This window comes from Nerophis lumbriciformis, linkage group LG18 (assembly GCF_033978685.3).
Source record: "Nerophis lumbriciformis linkage group LG18, RoL_Nlum_v2.1, whole genome shotgun sequence".
Taxonomy (NCBI): Eukaryota; Metazoa; Chordata; class Actinopteri; order Syngnathiformes; family Syngnathidae; genus Nerophis; species Nerophis lumbriciformis.
The window spans coordinates 7,356,762-7,377,862 of record NC_084565.2 but is presented as its reverse complement, the minus strand read 5'-3'; the positions used below and the strand labels follow the sequence as shown (position 1 = coordinate 7,377,862).

At 41.5% G+C, this 21,101-nt stretch overlaps 1 protein-coding gene across 9 annotated transcripts in view; it reads right to left on the bottom strand.

Moving 5' to 3' along the window:
- The window catches only part of herc2 (HECT and RLD domain containing E3 ubiquitin protein ligase 2), a 362,023-nt gene that overhangs the window by 115,674 nt on the left and 225,248 nt on the right, over positions 1-21,101 (bottom strand). For all 9 annotated transcript variants that reach the window (XM_072915066.1, XM_072915069.1, XM_072915071.1 and 6 more), the window contains exons 61-68: positions 18,367-18,448; positions 15,087-15,258; positions 14,877-15,021; positions 14,578-14,803; positions 11,943-12,114; positions 11,659-11,842; positions 3,108-3,251; positions 2,847-3,038 (exon numbers count right to left, since the gene is read on the bottom strand). In XM_072915066.1, coding sequence (XP_072771167.1) covers positions 2,847-3,038; positions 3,108-3,251; positions 11,659-11,842; positions 11,943-12,114; positions 14,578-14,803; positions 14,877-15,021; positions 15,087-15,258; positions 18,367-18,448 — 1,317 coding nt within the window. The remainder of the gene's footprint in view (positions 1-2,846; positions 3,039-3,107; positions 3,252-11,658; positions 11,843-11,942; positions 12,115-14,577; positions 14,804-14,876; positions 15,022-15,086; positions 15,259-18,366; positions 18,449-21,101) is intronic.

Sequence of the window (21,101 nt, the reverse complement as noted above, 5' to 3'; positions counted from 1 at the left end):
TGCATCATTTTGCCTCATCTGTAGCTATATTTGAGATCATTTAGTTTCCTTTAAAGGGGAACATTATCACCAGACCTATGTAAGCGTCAATATATACCTTGATGTTGCAGAAAAAAGACCATATATTTTTTTAACCGATTTCCGAACTCTAAATGGGTGAATTTTGGCGAATTAAACGCCTTTCTATTATTCGCTCTCGGAGCGATGACGTCACAACGTGACATCAGAAATCGGGAAGCAATCCGCCATTTTCTCAAACACATTACGAACACCGAGTCAAATCAGCTCTGTTATTTTCCGTTTTTTTGACTGTTTTCCGTACCTTGGAGACATCATGCCTCGTCGGTGTGTTGTCGGAGGGTGTAACAACACGAACAGGGACGGATTCAAGTTGCACCAGTGGCCCAAAGATGCCAAAGTGGCAAGAAATTGGACGTTTGTTCCGCACACTTTACTGACGAAAGCTATGCTACGACAGAGATGGCAAGAATGTGTGGATATCCTGCGACACTCAAAGCAGATGCATTTCCAACTGGACTGGACGGATCAGCTTTCAGGAAAAGAGAGCGGATGAGGGTATGTCTACAGAATATATTAATTGATGAAAACTGGGCTGTCTGCACTCTCAAAGTGCATGTTGTTGCCAAATGTATTTCATATGCTGTAAACCTAGTTCATAGTTGTTAGTTTCCTTTAATGCCAAACAAACACATACCAATCGTTGGTTAGAAGGCGATCGCCGAATTCGTCCTCGCTTTCTCCCGTGTCACTGGCTGTCGTGTCGTTTTCGTCGGTTTCGCTTGCATACGGTTCAAACCGATATGGCTCAATAGCTTCAGTTTCTTCTTCAATTTCGTTTTCGCTACCTGCCTCCACACTACAACCATCCGTTTCAATACATTCGTAATCTGTTGAATCGCTTAAGCCGCTGAAATCCGAGTCTGAATCCGAGCTAATGTCGCTATAGCTTGCTGTTCTTTCCGCCATGTTTGTTTGTGTTGGCTTCACTATGTGACGTCACAGGAAAATGGACGGGTGGTTAAAATCAGGCACTTTGAAGCTTTTTTTAGGGATATTGCGTGATGGGTAAAATTTTGAAAAAAACTTTGAAAAATAAAATAAGCCACTGGGAACTGATTTTTAGTAGTTTTAACCCTTCTGAAATTGTGATAATGTTCCCCTTTAAGAGATGAGCAGTCAGACTTTAAAGTTTTTAAACTTACCGTAATATACTATCTGTTAGTCTGCATGTAAAAACTAGTTGATACCCATTTTATTGCCTAAGCTAATGTACATACACTATATTGCCAAAAGTATTTGGCCACCCAACCAAATGATGAGAATCAAGTGTATCAAATCAAGCACTTAGGCATGGAGACTGTTTCTACAAACATTTGTGAAAGAATGGGCCGCTCTCAGTGATTTCCAGCGTGGAACTGTCACAGGATGCCACCTGTGCAACAAATCCAGTCGTGAAATTTCCTCGCTCCCAAATATTCCAAAGTCAACTTTATCATAGGAAAAGTGAAGAGTTTGGGAACAACAGCAACTCAGCCACCAAGTGGTAGGCCACGTAAACTGACAGAGAGGTCAGCATAGTGCAAAGACTTTCTGCACTGTCAGTTGCTACAGAGCTGATGTGACCTTCCAATTAGCCCACGTACAGTATGCAGAGAGATTCATGGAATGGGTTTTTCCATGGCCAAACAGCTGCATCTAAGCAATACATCACACCAAGTGTGGGATGCGGTGGTGTAAAGCACGTCGCCACTGGACTCTAGAGCAGTGGAGACGCCTTCTCTGGACTGATGAATCACGCTTTTCCATCTGGCAATCTGATGGACCAGTCTGGGTTTGGAGGAGAACGCTACATTTCGGACTGCGTTGTGTCGGAGGCAGATATTTACATATATCCGAATTTAAATGTTACTTCTTTTTATTTCATTGTCATATTACAAAACAGCTAGTGTTTTTCTTCCAAATGTGGTCTTTTGGTTGTCTGCAAAACTGTGTGCTAACCTTGAATGAGGAATGTTAGAGAGAGCGATAATAAGCATTTGTTTTGGCTAAGAGAGACATGACTGCCAGGGGGGGAGGAAGACAGACCTAAGAGGAGAGGGTTTTGGTCGAGGGGGGAGAGACCATTTTGGCGGCGCGATAGAATGTTCTATGCTGGACTGGTCTCAAATGTATATCTGCAAAGCTTTGAAAATATACAACAAAATACCTATTCTGTCTCTGGTGGTTTTTCTACTCAGCTTTAGTGTCGTAAAGAGCTTGGGAGCGACTTGTGACTTGAATTCCCTGGGAGGAACAACTGGTCCAAAACGCAACAGTTGAAATTTGGTGGAGGAGGAATTATGGTGTGGAGTGGTTTTTCAGGAGTTGGGCTTGGCCCCTTAGTTCCAGTGAAAGGAACTTTGAATGCTCCAGGATACCAAAACATTTTGGACAATTCCATGGGATGACACTTCAAGTTTTGGGGCGGTATAGCTCGGTTGGTAGAGTGGCCGTGCCAGCAACTTGAGGGTTCCAGGTTCGATCCCCGCTTCCGCCATTCTAGTCACTGCCGTCGTGTCCTTGGGCAAGACACTTTACCCACCTGCTCCCAGTGCCACCCACACTGGTTGAAATGTAACTTAGATATCGGGTTTCATTAGAGAAAAGCGCTATATAAATATAATTCAAGTTCATATGTGAGTAAAGGCAGGTGGCCAAATACTTTTGGCAATATAGTGTGTCTCAGTTCATTAGTTACAGGCTAGTTGGTTTGCTAACTAGCTAACTTAAGAGATGATTATATATGTGTAAGTTATTAGACAAAAAAGATTAGATGAAGGAGTTACCTGCGGGTACGCCGTCCCCATGCCGGACAACACGGCCGACAGCACGTCCTTGCCTTTGTCCCCGGAGCGACAGGACACGGCCAGCTTGAGCAGGTCCACCATGACTCTGGTGTCATCAGGCACCAGCAGGCTGGAGAACTCATCCAGGTACTGAGGCTCAGGACCCACAACCTTGCTCTGGTTCTCAGAGTCCTGGCAACAACAGCACCGTGTGAACTGGCTGCTGGACTAAATAAAGATCTTACTGGCAGACAGGCGGACCTCTTTGGTCTTAGTCATGGTCTCTGCGATGATGCTGGCAGCTCCCGGGTCGTCGGTGACGGGGATGAACGGACGAGAGGAGGCGCCCGATGCAGACGGTGTGACGGCTGATGACGGCGTCAGTGCGTCTTCTGAAGAGGGCAGCTGTTCACACACGATAACAGGAATGAGTTGTAGACCCAAACAAGGACAATAACATGAAGGAGTTGTCGACCCAAATGAGGACAATAACATGAATGAGTTGTAGACCCAAACAAGGACAATAACATGAAGGAGTTGTCGACCCAAATGAGGACAATAACATGAATGAGTTGTAGACACAAATGAGGACGACAACATGAGTGAGTTGTAGACACAAATGAGGACAACAACATGAAGGAGTTGTCAAACGAAACGAGGACAATAACATGAATTAATTGTGGACCCAAATGAAGACAATAACATGAATGAGTTGTAGACACAAATGAGGACAATAACATGAATGAGTTGTAGACACAAATGAGGACAACAACATGAGTGAGTTGTACACCGAAAAGAGTTAAAGTTAAAGTCCCAATGATTGTCACACACACACACTAGGTGTGGTGAAATTTGTCCTCTGCACTTGATCACCCCCTGGGAGGTGAGGGGAGCAGTGGGCAGCAGCGGTGCTGCGCCCGGGAATCATTTTTGGTGATTTAACCCCCAATTCAAACCCTTGATGCTGAGTGCCAAGCAGGGACGTAATGGGTCCCATTTTTATAGTCTTTGGTATGACTCGGCCGGGGTTTGAACTCACAACCTACCGATCTCAGGGCGGACACTCTAACCACTAGGCCACTGAGTAGGAAAAGAGGACAATCACAATAACATGAATGAGTTGTACACCGAAATGAGGACAATCACAATAACATGAATGAGTTGTGGACCCAAATGAGGACAATAACATGGATGAGTTGTAGACCCAAATGAGGACAATAACATGAATGAGTTGTAGACCCAAATGAGGACAACAACATGAGTGAGTTGTACACCGAAATAAGGACAATCACAATAACATGAATGAGTTGTACACCGAAATGAGGACAATCACAATAACATGAATGAGTTGTGGACCCAAATGAGGACAATAACATGGATGAGTTGTAGACCCAAATGAGGACAATAACATGAGTGAGTTGTGGACCCAAATGAGGACAATAACATGAGTGAGTTGTAGACCCAAATGAGGACAATAACATGAGTGAGTTGTACACCGAAATGAGGACAATCACAATAACATGAATGAGTTGTGGACTCAAATGAGGACAATAACATGGATGAGTTGTAGACCCAAATGAGGACAATAACATGAATGAGTTGTAGACACAAATGAGGACAATAACATGAATGAGTTGTAGAAACAAATGAGGACAACAACATGAGTGAGTTGTACACCGAAATAAGGACAATCACAATAACATGAATGAGTTGTACACCGAAATGAGGACAATCACAATAACATGAATGAGTTGTGGACCCAAATGAGGACAATAACATGGATGAGTTGTAGACCCAAATGAGGACAATAACATGAGTGAGTTGTAGACCCAAATGAGGACAATAACATGAGTGAGTTGTACACCGAAATGAGGACAATCACAATAACATGAATGAGTTGTGGACTCAAATGAGGACAATAACATGGATGAGTTGTAGACCCAAATGAGGACAATAACATGAATGAGTTGTAGACACAAATGAGGACAATAACATGAATGAGTTGTAGAAACAAATGAGGACAACAACATGAGTGAGTTGTACACCGAAATAAGGACAATCACAATAACATGAATGAGTTGTACACCGAAATGAGGACAATCACAATAACATGAATGAGTTGTGGACCCAAATGAGGACAATAACATGGATGAGTTGTAGACCCAAATGAGGACAATAACATGAGTGAGTTGTGGACCCAAATGAGGACAATAACATGAGTGAGTTGTAGACCCAAATGAGGACAATAACATGAGTGAGTTGTACACCGAAATGAGGACAATCACAATAACATGAATGAGTTGTGGACCCAAATGAGGACAATAACATGAATGAGTTGTAGACACAAATGAGGACAACAACATGAGTGAGTTGTACACCGAAATGAGGACAATCACAATAACATGAATGAGTTGTAGACCCAAATGAGGACAATCACAATAACATGAATGAGTTGTGGAGCCAAATGAGGACAATAACATGAATGAGTTGTCGACCCAAATGAGGACAATAACATGAATGAGTTGTCGACCCAAATGAGGACAATAACATGAGTGAGTTGTGGACCCAAATGAGGACAATAACATGAGTGAGTTGTAGACCCAAATGAGGACAATAACATGAATGAGTTGTAGACACAAATGAGGACAACAACATGAGTGAGTTGTACACCGAAATGAGGACAATCACAATAACATGAATGAGTTGTAGACACAAATGAGGACAACAACATGAGTGAGTTGTACACCGAAATGAGGACAATCACAATAACATGAATGAGTTGTAGACCCAAATGAGGACAATCACAATAACATGAATGAGTTGTGGAGCCAAATGAGGACAATAACATGAATGAGTTGTAGACACAAATGAGGACAATAACATGAATGAGTTGTCGACCCAAATGAGGACAATCACAATAACATGAATGAGTTGTGGAGCCAAATGAGGACAATCACATGAATGAGTTGTAGACCCAAATGAGGACAATCACAATAACATGAATGAGTTGTAGACCCAAATGAGGACAATCACAATAACATGAATGAGTTGTGGACCCAAATGAGGACAATCACAAAAACATGAATGAGTTGTAGACCCAAATGAGGACAATCACAATAACATGAATGAGTTGTAGACCCAAATGAGGACAATCACAATAACATGAATGAGTTGTGGACCCAAATGAGGACAATCACAAAAACATGAATGAGTTGTAGACCCAAATGAGGACAATAACATGAATGAGTTGTAGACCCAAAGGAGGACAATCACAATAACATGAATGAGTTGTGGACCCAAATGAGGACAATCACATGAATGAGTTGTGGACCTAAATGAGGACAATCACAAAAACATGAATGAGTTGTAGACCCAAATGAGGACAATCACAATAACAAGAATGAGTTGTAGACCCAAATGAGGACAATCACAATAACATGAATGAGTTGTGGACCCGAATGAGGACAATCACAATAACATGAATGAGTTGTGGACCCAAATGAGGACAATCACATGAATGAGTTGTGGACTCAAATGAGGACAATCAAAAAAACATGAATGAGTTGTAGACCCAAATGAGGACAATCACAATAACATGAATGAGTTGTAGACCCAAATGAGGACAATCACAATAACATGAATGAGTTGTGGACCCAAATGAGGACAATCACAATAACATGAATGTGTTGTAGACCCAAATGAGGACAATAACATGAATGAGTTGTAGACCCAAATGAGGACAATAACATGAATGAGTTGTAGACCCAAATGAGGACAATCACAATAACATGAATGAGTTGTAGACCCAAATGAAGACAATCACAATAAGATGAATGAGTTGTGGACCCAAATGAGGACAATCACAATAACATGAATGAGTTGAAGACCCAAATGAGGACAATAACATGAATGAGTTGTAGACCCAAATGAGGACAATAACATGAATGAGTTGTGGACCCAAATGAGGACAATCCCATGAATGAGTTGTAGACCCAAATGAGGACAATCACAATAACATGAATGAGTTGTGGACCCAAATGAGGACAATCACATGAATGAGTTGTAGACCCAAATGAGGACAATCACAAAAACATGAATGAGTTGTAGACCCAAATGAGGACAATCACAATAACATGAATGAGTTGTAGACACAAATGAGGACAATCACAATAACATGGATGAGTTGTAGACCCAAATGAGGACAATGACAATAACATGGATGAGTTGTAAACCCAAATGAGGACAATCACAATAACATGAATGAGTTGTAGACCCAAATGAGGACAATCACAATAACATGAATGAGTTGTGGACCCAAATGAGGACAATCACAATAACATGAATGTGTTGTAGACCCAAATGAGGACAATAACATGAATGAGTTGTAGACCCAAATGAGGACAATAACATGAATGAGTTGTAGACCCAAATGAGGACAATCACAATAACATGAATGAGTTGTAGACCCAAATGAAGACAATCACAATAAGATGAATGAGTTGTGGACCCAAATGAGGACAATCACAATAACATGAATGAGTTGAAGACCCAAATGAGGACAATAACATGAATGAGTTGTAGACCCAAATGAGGACAATAACAAGAATGAGTTGTGGACCCAAATGAGGACAATCACATGAATGAGTTGTAGACCCAAATGAGGACAATCACAATAACATGAATGAGTTGTGGACCCAAATGAGGACAATCACATGAATGAGTTGTAGACCCAAATGAGGACAATCACAAAAACATGAATGAGTTGTAGACCCAAATGAGGACAATCACAATAACATGAATGAGTTGTAGACACAAATGAGGACAATCACAATAACATGGATGAGTTGTAGACCCAAATGAGGACAATGACAATAACATGGATGAGTTGTAAACCCAAATGAGGACAATCACAATAACATGAATGAGTTGTAGACACAAATGAGAACAATAACATGAATGAGTTGTGGACCCAAAAGAGGACAATAACATGAATAAGTTGTAGACCCAAATGAGGACAATCACAATAACATGAATGAGTTGTAGACCCAAATGAGGACAATCACAATAACATGAATGAGTGGTAGACACAAATGAGGACAATCACAATAACATGAATAAGTTGTAGACCCAAATGAGGACAATAACATGAATGAGTTGTAGACACAAATGAGGACAATAACATGAATGAGTTGTAGACACAAATGAGGACAACAACATGAGTGAGTTGTACACCGAAATGAGGACAATCACAATAACATGAATGAGTTGTGGACCCAAATGAGGACAATAACATGAATGAGTTGTAGACCCAAATGAGGACAATAACATCAATACGTTGTAGACCCAAATGAGAATGATCACAATAAAATGAATGAGTTGTAGACACAAATGAGGAAAATTAAAACAACATGAATGAATTGTAGACCCAAATGAGGACAATTATAGTAACATGAATGAGTTGTAGACCCAAATGAGAACAATCACAATAACATGAATGTCCTCATTTGGGTCTACAACTCATTCATGTTTTTGTGATTGTCCTCATTTGGGTCTACAACTCATTCATGTTATTGTGATTGTCCTCATTTGGGTTTACAACTCGTTAATGTTATTGTCCTCATTTGGGTTTAAAACTAATTCATGTTATTGTCCTCATTTGGGTCCACAACTCATTCATGTTATTGTGATTGTCCTCATTTGGGTCTACAACTCAATCACAATAACATTAATGAGTTAAGGACCCAAATGAAGACAATCACAAGAACATGAATGAGTTGTGGACCCAAATGAGGACAATAACATGAATGAGTTGTAGACCCAAATGAGGACAATAACATGAATGAGTTGTAGACCCAAGTGAGGACAATAACATGAATGAGTTGTAGACCCAAATGAGGACAATAACATGAGTGAGTTGTGGACCCAAATGAGGACAATAACATGAATAAGTTGTGGACCCAAATGAGGACAATAACATGAGTAAGTTGTGGACCCAAATGAGGACAATAACATGAATGAGTTGTAAACCCAAATGAGGACAATAACATGAATGAGTTGTAGACCCAAGTGAGGACAATAACATGAATGAGTTGTAGACCCAAATGAGGACAATAACATGAGTGAGTTGTGGACCCAAATGAGGACAATAACATGAATAAGTTGTGGACCCAAATGAGGACAATAACATGAGTGAGTTGTGGACCCAAATGAGGACCATAACATGAATGAGTTGTGGACCCAAATGAGGAGCATAACATGAATGAGTTGTGGACCCAAATGAGGACAATAACATTAATGAGTTGTATACCCAAATGAGGACAATAACATGAATGAGTTGTAGACCCAAGTGAGGACAATAACATGAATGAGTTGTAGACCCAAATGAGGACAATAACATGAGTGAGTTGTGGACCCAAATGAGGACAATAACATGAATAAGTTGTGGACCCAAATGAGGACAATAACATGAGTGAGTTGTGGACCCAAATGAGGACCATAACATGAATGAGTTGTGGACCCAAATGAGGAGCATAACATGAATGAGTTGTGGACCCAAATGAGGACAATAACATGAATGAGTTGTATACCCAAATGAGGACAATAACATGAATGAGTTGTAGACCCAAATGAGGACAATAACATGAGTGAGTTGTGGACCCAAATGAGGACAATAACATGAATGAGTTGTGGACCCAAATGAGGACAATAACATGAATGAGTTGTAGACCCAAATGAGGACAATAACATGAATGAGTTGTGGACCCAAATGAGGACAATAACATGAATGAGTTGTAGACCCAAATGAGGACAATAACATGAGTGAGTTGTAGACCCAAATGAGGACAATAACATGAATGAGTTGTGGACCCAAATGAGGACAATAACATGAATGAGTTGTAGACCCAAATGAGGACAATAACATGAATGAGTTGTGGACCCAAATGAGGACAATAACATGAATGAGTTGTAGACCCAAATGAGGACAATAACATGAGTGAGTTGTAGACCCAAATGAGGACAATAACATGAATGAGTTGTGGACCCAAATGAGGACAATAGCATGAATGAGTTGTAGACCCAAATGAGGACAATAACATGAATGAGTTGTAGACCCAAATGAGGACAATAACATGAGTTGTAGACCCAAATGAGGACAATAACATGAGTGAGTTGTAGACCCAAATGAGGACAATAACATGAATGAGTTGTAGACCCAAATGAGGACAATAACATGAATGAGTTGTAGACCCAAATGAGGACAATAACATGAGTTGTAGACCCAAATGAGGACAATAACATGAGTGAGTTGTAGACCCAAATGAGGACAATAACATGAATGAGTTGTAGACCCAAATGAGGACAATAACATGAGTGAGTTGTAGACCCAAATGAGGACAATAACATGAGTGAGTTGTGGATCCAAATGAGGACAACAACATGAATGAGTTGTGGAGCCAAATGAGGACAATAACATGAGTGAGTTGTGGAGCCAAATGAGGACAATAACATGAGTGAGTTGTGGACCCAAATGAGGACAATAACATGAGTGAGTTGTGGACCCAAATGAGGACAATAACATGAGTGAGTTGTGGACCCAAATAAGGACAATAACATGAGTGAGTTGTGGACCCAAATAAGGACAATAATATGAAGGAGTTGTCGACCGAAATGAGGACAATCACAACAACATGAGTGATTTGTAGACCCAAATGAGGACAATAACATGAATGAGTTGTGGACCCAAATGAGGACAATAACATGAGTGAGTTGTGGACCCAAATGAGCACAATAACATGAATGAGTTGTAGACCCAAATGAGGACAATAACATGAATGAGTTGTAGACACAAATGAGGACAATCACAACAACATGAGTGAGTTGTAGACCCAAATGAGGACAATAACATGAGTGAGTTGTGAACCCAAATGAGGACCATAACATGAATGAGTTGTGGACCCAAATGAGGACAATAACATGAGTGAGTTGTGGACCCAAATGAGGACAATAACATGAATGAGTTGTGAACCCAAATGAAAAAAAACAACATGAATGATTTGAGGAAAATCACAATTACATGAATGAGTTGTAGACCCAAATGAGGACGATCACAATAACAAGAATGAGTCGTAGACCCAAATGAGGACAATCACAATAACAGGAATGAGTTGTAGACCCAAATGAGGACAATAACAAGAATGAGTTGAGTACAATAAGATGAATGAGTTTTAGACTCAAATGAGGACAATAACATGATTGAGTTGTAAACCAAATGAGGACAGAAACATGAATGAGTTGTAAATCCAGATGAGGACAGAAACATGAATGAGTTGTAAATCCAGATGAGGACAATAACATGAATGAGTTGTAGACCCAAATGAGGACAATCACGATAACATGAATAAGTTGTAGACCCAAATAAGGACACTCACAATAACATGAATGAGTTGTGGACCCAAATGAGGACAATAACATGAATAAGTTTTGGACCCAAATGAGGACACTCACAATAACATGAATGAGTTGTGGACCCAAATGAGGACAATAACATGAATACGTTTTGGACCCAAATGAGGACAATCACAATAACATGAATGAGTTGTAGACACAAATGAGGACAATAACATGAATGAGTTGTAGACCCAAAAGAGGACAATCACAATAACATGAATGAGTTGTAGACCCAAATGAGGACAATAACATGAATACGTTTTGGACCCAAATGAGGACAATCACCATAACATGAATGAGTTGTAGACACAAATGAGGACAATCACAATAACATGAAAGAGTTGAGGACAATCTGGATGCGTACCTCTCCCTTCTTGTCCTGCCAAGGGTTGGGGCTGAGCGGGCCCTCAGGTTCAGGCAGGACAGGTGAGGCTTCATCAGTGACACTGGATGAGGAGGAGGAGTCAGGCGGGGGCACAGGTGAGCTGGGAGGACGCTCTGCTGGCACGATCATGCTGGCGGGCATCAGTGCGCCAACCACAGCATCCCTGAGGAGCACAGAGCACCCAGTTAGGAAAGTCCATCTTCTTATGCAGCAGTCTGTGGCCCTCAGTGGAGCAGGCTGGGGCCCCTGTGTGTCTCTGGTACCTGGCATACATGATCTGCAAGGCTGACAGGACATGAGACAGTGCTTGTTGCTTGGCCAGGTTGCCATCCAGACTCAGGAGGATCTTGGCCAGTGACGGTCGGTTTGGCTTCACGTTGCTTTGACCGCTCATCTTGTTTCTGGCAGACGAGGAGTCGCTGTCTGCCGGCACACCTGAAGAGAGCACACCTGTCACTTTGCACAACACTGCCCCCTGCTGGGAGGCAACAGTTGGAAGCTGCCCTATTAAGCAAAAGGGTTCATTAACACCAAACATGATACAAATCTATTATCTCCATCACTTGTTTGCTCCACTTTGAGGGAAGATCCTTCCTGGCAGACATGCTACCACCCCGAGATAGATGATCTCACTCCGTGTACACACCCAACACGCACAAAGAGCAGGCTTCACTATACATCCTAAAATAAAAGTTATGACGTCTATCCGTCAGCCAGTAACAGACGTAGGAGTTGTAGCTGTCTGTTACATCTATGCCTATGCTAGTGATGCTCAACTAGCAGGATGTTAAAATGTAACGTTAGCATGTAGCTCACATAGCTATGCGAGTGTTGCTAACCTGAAATGATGTAAAAATGTAATGTTAGCATGTAGCTCACATAGCAAAACTAATGTTGCTAAACTAGCATGATGTTAAAATGTAATGTTAGCATGTAGCTCACATAGCTATGCTAGTGTTGTTAAACTAACATGATGTTAAAATGTAATTTTAGCATGTAGCTCACATAGCAATACTAATGTTGCTAAACTAGCATGATGTTAAAATGTAATGTTAGCACATAGCTCATATAGCTATGCTAATGTTACTAACCTAGCATGATGTTATAATGTAATGTTAGCATGTAGCTCACATAGCTTTACTAATATTGTTAACCTAGCATGATGTGAAAATGTAATGTTAGCATGTAGCTCACATAGCTATGCTAGTGTTGCTAACCTAGCATGATGTAAAAATGTAATGTTAGCATGTTGCTCACATAGCTATGCTAGTGTTGCTAACCTAGCATGATGTAAAAATGTAATGTTAGCATGTAGCTCACATAGCTATGCTAGTGTTGCTAACCTCAAATGATGTTAAAATGTAATGTTAGCATGTAGTTCACATAGCTATGCTAGTGATGCTAACCTAGCAGGATGTTAAAATGTAATGTTAGCATATAACTCACATAGCTATGCTAGTGTTGCTCAACCAGCATGATGTTAAAAGCATGTAGCTCACCTAACTATGCTAGTGATGCTAACCTATTATGAAGTTATAATGTAATGTTAGCATGTAGCTCACATAGCTATGCTAATGTTACTAACCTAGCATGATGTTATAATGTAATGTTAGCATGTAGCTCACATAGCTATACTAATATTGTTAACCTAGCATGATGTGAAAATGTAATGTTAGCATGTAGCTCACATAGCTATGCTAGTGTTGCTAACCTAGCATGATGTAAAAATGTAATGTTAGCATGTAGCTCACATAGCTATGCTAGTGTTGCTAACCTCAAATGATGTTAAAATGTAATGTTAGCATGTAGCTCACATAGCTATGCTAGTGATGCTAACCTAGCATGATGTTAAAATGTAATGTTAGCATGTAGCTCACATAGCTATGCTAGTGTCGCTAATTTAATATGTTAAAATGTAGCTAGCTCACCTAGCACGCTGTTAAATATAATGTTAGCATGCAACTCACACAGCTATGGTAGTGTTGCCAACCTAGCACGATGTTAAAATGTAATGTTAGCATGTAGCTCACATAGCTATGCTAGTGTTACTAACCTAGCATGAGGTTAAAATATGTTAACATGTAGCTCACATAGCTATGCTAGTGTAGCTCACCTAGCATGATGTTAAACTGTAGTGTTAGCATGTAGCTCACACAGCTATGCTATTGTCGCTAATTTAGCATGATGTTAAAATGTAATGTTAGAATGTAGCCAACTCACCGAGCATGATGTTCAATATAATATTAGCATACAACTCACATAGCTATGCTAGTGTTGCTAACCTAGCATGATGTTAAAATGTATTGTTAGCATGTAGCTCACGTAGCTATGCTAATGTTGCTAAACTAACATGATGTTAAAATGTAAGGTTAGCATGTAGCTCACATAGCTATGGTAATGTTGCTAATTCAACATGATGTTGAACTCTAAGGTTAGCATGTAGCTCACATAGCTATGCTAGTGTTGCTAACCTAGCATGATGTTAAAATGTAATGTTAGCATGTAACTCACATAGCTATGCTGGTGTTGCTAACCTAGCATGATGTTAAAATGTATTGTTAGCATGTAGCTCATATAGCTATGCTAGTGTTGCTAATTTAACATGATGTTAAAACGTAATGTTAGAATGTAGCTAGCTCACCTAGCATGCTGTTAAATATGTTAGCATGTAACTCACATAGCTATGCTGTGTTGCTAACCTAGCATGATGTTAAAATATAATGTTAGCATGTAGCTCACATAGCTATGCTAGTGTAGCTCACGTAGCAAGATGATAAAATGTAACGTTAGCATGTAGCTCACATAGCTATGCTAATGTTGCTATATATATATATATATACAGTATAGAGTATGTCAATCAGTCGGAGTTGAACATATTATATTTAATATTTGTCTTACCTAAATAAGACGCCCCGAGTGAGTCCCTGGCAGTCTGGAAGAGGACCGGCTCGTGGACAGAGGGTGTGGTCACATCCACGGTGGTCCAGGCCACACTGTGGGAGGAGCCACAGGCCACTCTGGTGATCTTCTGGCCCTCCAGACCCTGCACCAGCATGGGCTTCCTGTTGACCGTGGTGGTGCCGTTGCCTTGTTGTCCGTGGTCGTTGTCCCCCCAGGCGTACACCTGAAGGGGGCGGCGGCATACTCGTGTCTCGCGGTTCTAGGAGCGGCGCTTCGGGCGCCCATTGTTTACTCACCTGTCCTGAATCGGTGACCGCCAAACAGTGCAAGGCTCCAACTGCAACATGGACTATCTTCTTGCCTCGCAGGCCCTCCACCATCTGGGGCTTCCGCACGTGGACGTCCGTGCCGTGTCCCAGTCGGAAGTAGTCCCCTTTGCCCCTGTGTGGAGGTCCACGTCACATAGGGGGACTTGTTTGTCATGAGGGGGTGAGGGGTTTTATTACCATGTCCACACCACGCCGGATTTGGTCAGAGCCAAGGAGAACTGAGCTCCGCATTCAATCTGGGAGACGCCCTGTCCGTTCAGCCTCTCGATGTTCTGGGGAATGTTGCATCCCTCGCTGCCTCCACGACCCAACTTGCCGAAATCCCCGTCGCCCCACGAGAACACCAACCCTGCAAAACAAGAACAATACGTGTATACATGTGGTCCAGTCGGTCCAGAACCTGCTTCCGTGTCAAACCCAATGAGATTCGAGCGCACTCGGCACCGAGCTGTCAATTGGCTGTCCAATGCAAGCTCTTAAGGTGTAAGTTTGGCCTCCGTTAACACTAACCCGCCTAAACCACCCTTAAATCCGGGTCATGGCACCAAATTAGTGGCTTTTCACTTGTGATGGGTTAGTAGACAGCGACCATCCGAGTCAAAGCGCAAAATTAGTGGCTTTGCACTCGTGATGGGTTAGTAGACAGTCATCATCCGGGTGACGGCACCAAATTAGTAACTTTGCATTCGTGGTGGGTTAGTAGACAGCGATCATCCAAATCATGGCACCAAATTAGTGGCTTTGCACTCGATGGGTTTGTAGACAGCGATCATTCAAGTCACAGCACCAAACTCACGGCTAGGCACTTGTGAGGGGTTTGTAGACAACGATCACCCGGGTCACATCACCAAATTAGTGGCTTTTCACTTGTGATGGGTTTGTAGACCGCGATCATCCGGATCACGGCACCAAATTAGTGGCTTTCCACTCATGATGGGTTAGTAGACAGCGATCATCCGGATCACGGCACCAAATTAGTGGCTTTCCACTCGATGGGTTTGTAGACAGCGATCATCCAAGTCACAGCACCAAACTCACGACTTAGCACATGTGATGGGTTGTAGACAACGATCATCCGGGTCCCGGCACCAATTTAGTAGTTTGACTTTGCACTCGTCATGGGTTTGTAAACAACGATCATTCAGGTTGTGACACCAAACTAATGGCTTTGCACTCGTGATGGGTTAGTAGACAGCAATCAATCTGGATCACGGCACCAAATTAGTGGCTTTGCACTCGATGGATTTGTAGACAGCGATCATCCAAGTCACAGCATCAAACTAATGGCTAAGAAATTGTGATGGGTTTGTAGACAACAATCAGCCGGGTCACAGCACCAAACTAACGACTTTGCACTTGTGATGGGTTGTAGACAACGATCATCCGGGTCACAGCACCAAACTAACGACTTTGCACTTATGATGGGTTGTAGACCACGATCATCCGGGTCACGGCACCAAATTAGTGTTTTGACTTTGCACTCGTGATGGGTTTGTAAACAACGATCATCCAGGACACGGCACCAAATTAGTGGCTTTACACTCGTGGTGGGTTTGTAAACAATGATCACCCGGGTCACAGCACCAAACTAACGACTTTGCACTTGTGATGGGTTGTAGACAGCGATCATCCAAGTCACAGCACCAAACTAACCGCTATGCACTTGTAATAGGTTTGTAGACAACGGTCACCTGGGCTACAGCACCAAACTAACGACTTTGCACTTATGATGGGTTATAGAAAACGATCAACCGGGTCACAGCACCAAACTAACGACTGCACTTGTGATGGGTTGTAGACACCGATCATCCGGGCACAGCACCAAATTAGTGGCTTTGCATTTGTGATGGGTTTGTAAACAACAATCACCCGGGTCACAGCACCAAACTAACGACTTTGCACTCGTGATGGATTGTAGACAACGATCATCCGGGTCACGGCACTAAATTAGTGGTTTGACTTTACACTCGTGATGGGTTTGTAGACAACGATCTTCCAGGACACGGCATCAAATTAGTGGCTTTGCACTCGTGATGGGTTTGTAAGCAACGGTCACCCGAGTCACAGCACCAAACTAACGACTTGCACTTGTGATGGGTTGTAGACAACGATCATCCGAGCCACGGCACCAAATTAGTGGTTTGACTTTGCACTCGTGATGGGTTTGTAGACATCGATCATCCGGGACACGGGACCAAATTAGTGGCTTTGCACTCGTCATGGGTTTGTAAACAACGATCATTCGGGTTGCGGCACCAAACTAATGGCTTTGCACTCGTGATGGGTTTGTAAACAACGATCATCAGGGTCACGGCACCAAGTTAGTGGCTTTACACGTGATGGGTTTGTAGATAGGGATCAGCTGGGTCACCGCACCAAATTAACGGCTTTGCACTCGTGATGGGTTTGTAGACAACGATCCTCCGGGTCACGGCACGGATATTCCAAGTAATCTACGTGGATACTGCGGTTGGTCCCAATACAACTTTTCCACTTCTGATAGCGGAAGCCTTCAGTATTTTACGATACCAGTAATAATGCAATAGGATATCAAGAGGAATCAAGCGTACCTGTATCATTTTGTAATGTTAGAAAAGGTTTGATTAAGTGAAATGAATGGAACAGAAAACAACGGTAGGTGTGAAAACCTATTCATTCTTAACTGTCCGGAATGCACGTACGCTGTCTCTAAGTTGAAGTGGAGTGGTTATTGTTTTTGTTGACACCTGGCGGTGACAATAGGTCATGAAGTTCAGCTGGTGACGCAAATAGTTGAATGATGCGGACACGTTTGTTACTGTATACTTTTGAATACGCTTCTGCCTTGGAGACTGTGTGTAAGTAATATGTAAATATAAATTATTTGATACTTGTTTTTATCTACAAAAGTCCCGTTTTATTGTTCAATGATTATTACCTACATATGTCTAGCATGTGTGCTTAGCTGTTGTGTAGCTGCTAGTCGCCTATAGCCAAGCATGTTTATCTTTTGTAAATGACTTGACTAGAATAGAATACATTGAGTAAACACGCTGCAGGTCTGCTTGTATCGCACATGATATCACACACGTTACATGAAAGCTGATATCTGATCAATATCTGATGTCAATATCCTTTCGAGACAATGCCAAGGTAATACAGTTTGTTCATAGATAATTTATTAATATAAATATGGCAATTATTATTATTTTTTAAATATTAATAACATATTACAATTAAGCAAACAATTAAATAAAATAGTAAATATGGATAGAAATATTTTAAGTAATAAAGTAATACTGAGGAAATAAAAAGTAAATAATAAATAATGCCATATAAATTTATAAATTAATAAAAATGGCAAGTAAGTAAAGGGATGCTTGTATCGCACATGAATTCACATATTTTACATACACACACATATCAGTTGTTTTTTGCTGATATCAGAGCGCTATCAGTATCGTATCTGCAAAAGTACCTTCATCAGTGAGTGCCAGAGTTTGAGCATCCCTGCTGCCACACGCCACCTGCACCACACGGTATCCCAGCAGCACTTTCACCTGCACGCCACAGACAAAAGAATCATCAGGATTAAATCATCACGATATGCTAAACTCACACAGAATTCAACTACAAACCCCAAAAGCAGTGAAGTTGTCACGTTGTGTAAATGGTAAATAAAAACAGAATACAATGATTTGCAAATCCTTTTCAACTTATATTAAATTGAATAGACTGCAAAGACAAGATATTTAACGTTCCAACTGGAAAACTTTGTTATTTTTTGCAAATATTAGCTCATTTGGAATTTAATGCCTGCAACATGTTTCAAAAAAGCTGGCACAAGTGGCAAAAAAGACTGAGAAAGTTGAGGAATGCTCATCAAACACTTATTTGGAACATCCCACAGGTGAACAGGCAAATTGGGAACAGGTGGGTGCCATGATTGGGTATAAAAGCAGCTTCCATGAAATGCTCAGTCATTCACAAACAAGGATGGGGCGAGGGTCACCGCTTTGTCAACAAATGCGTGAGCAAATTGTCCAACAGTTTAAGAACAACATTTCTCAACCAGCTATTGCAAGGAATTTAGTGATTTCACCATCTACGGTCCGTAATATTATCAAAGGGTTCAGAGAATCTGGAGAAATCACTGCACGTAAGCGATGATATTACGAACCTTGGATCCCTCACGCGGTACTGCATCAAAAAGCGACATCAGTGTGTAAAGGATATTACCACAGGAACACTTCAGAAAACCACTGTCAGTAACTACAGTTGGTTGCTACATCTGTAAGTGCAAGTTAAAACTCTACTATGCAAAGCCAAAGCCATTTATCAACAACACCCAGAAACGCCGCCGGCTTCGTTGGGGCCGAGCTCATCTAAGATGGACTGATGCAAAGTGGAAAAGTGTTCTGTGGTCTGACGAGTCCACATTTCAAATTTCTTTTGGAAACTGTGAACGTCGTGTCCTCCGGACCAAAGAGGAAAAGAACCATCCGGATTGTAATAGGCGCAAAGCTGAAAAGCCAGCATGTGTGATGGTATGGGGGTGTATTAGTGCCCAAGACATGGGTAACTTACACATCTGTGAAGGCGCCATTAATGCTGAAAGGTACATACAGGTTTTGGAGCAACATATCTTGTCATCCAAGCAACGTTATCATGGACGCCCCTGCTTATTTCAGCAAGACAATGCCAAGCCACGTGTTACAACAGCGTGGCTTCATAGTAAAAGAGTGCGGGTACTAGACTGGCCTGCCTGTAGTCCAGACCTGTCTCCCATTGAAAATGTGTGGCGCATTATGAAGCCTAAAATAGCATAACAGAGACCCCCGGACTGTTGAACAACTTAAGCCGTACATCAAGCAAGAATGGGAAAGAATTCCACCTTAGAAGCTTCAAAAATGTGTCTCCTCAGTTCCCAAACGTTTACTGAGTGTTGTTAAAAGGAAAGGCCATGTAACACAGTGGTAAAAATGGCCCTGTGCCAACTTATTTGCAATGTGTTGCTGCCATTAAATTCTAAGTTAATGATTATTTGCACAAAAAAAAAAGAAATTTCTCAGTGTGAAAGTTAAATATTTTGTCTTTGTAGTCTATTTAATTGAATATAAGTTGAAAAGGATTTTGCAAATCATTGTATTCTGTTTTTTATTTACCATTTACACAACGTGACAACTTCACTGCTTTTGGGTTTTGTAAATCATCACGACACGCCAAACTCACACGTCATTCAACTAAATCGTGACAACAGGCAGCACTCATGCTACAAAACTCACGTCATTCAACTAAATCATCACAACAGGCAGCACTCATGCTACCAAACTCACGTCATTCAACTAAATCATCACAACAGGCAGCACTCATGCTACCAAACTCACGTCATTCAACTAAATCATCACAACAGGCAGCACTCACGTTACCAAACTCACGTCATTCAACTAAATCATCACAACAGGCAGCACTCACGCTACCAAACTCACGTCATTCAACTAAATCATCACAACAGGCAGCACTCATCCTACCAAACTCACGTCATTCAACTAAATCATCACAACAGGCAGCACTCATGCTACCAAACTCACGTCATTCAACTAAATCATCACAACAGGCAGCACTGAAGCTACCAAACTCACGTCATTCAACTAAATCATCACAACAGGCAGCACTCATGCTACCAAACTCACGTCATTCAACTAAATCATCACAACAGGCAGCACTCATGCTACAAAACTCACGTCATTCAACTAAATCATCACAACAGGCAGCACTCATGCTACCAAACACACGTCATTCAACTAAATCATCACAACAGGCAGCACTCATGCTACCAAACTCACGTCATTCAACTAAATCATCACAACAGGCAGCACTCATGCTACCAAACTCACGTCATTCAACTAAATCATCACAACAGGCAGCACTCACGTTACCAAACTCACGTCATTCAACTAAATCATCACAACAGGCAGCACTCACGCTACCAAACTCACGTCATTCAACTAAATCATCACAACAGGCAGCACTCATCCTACCAAACTCATGTCATTCAACTAAATCATCACAACAGGCAGCACTCATGCTACCAAACTCACGTCATTCAACTAAATCATCACAACAGGCAGCACTCATGCTACCAAACTCACGTCATTCAACTAAATCATCACAACAGGCAGCACTCACGTTACCAAACTCACGTCATTCAAC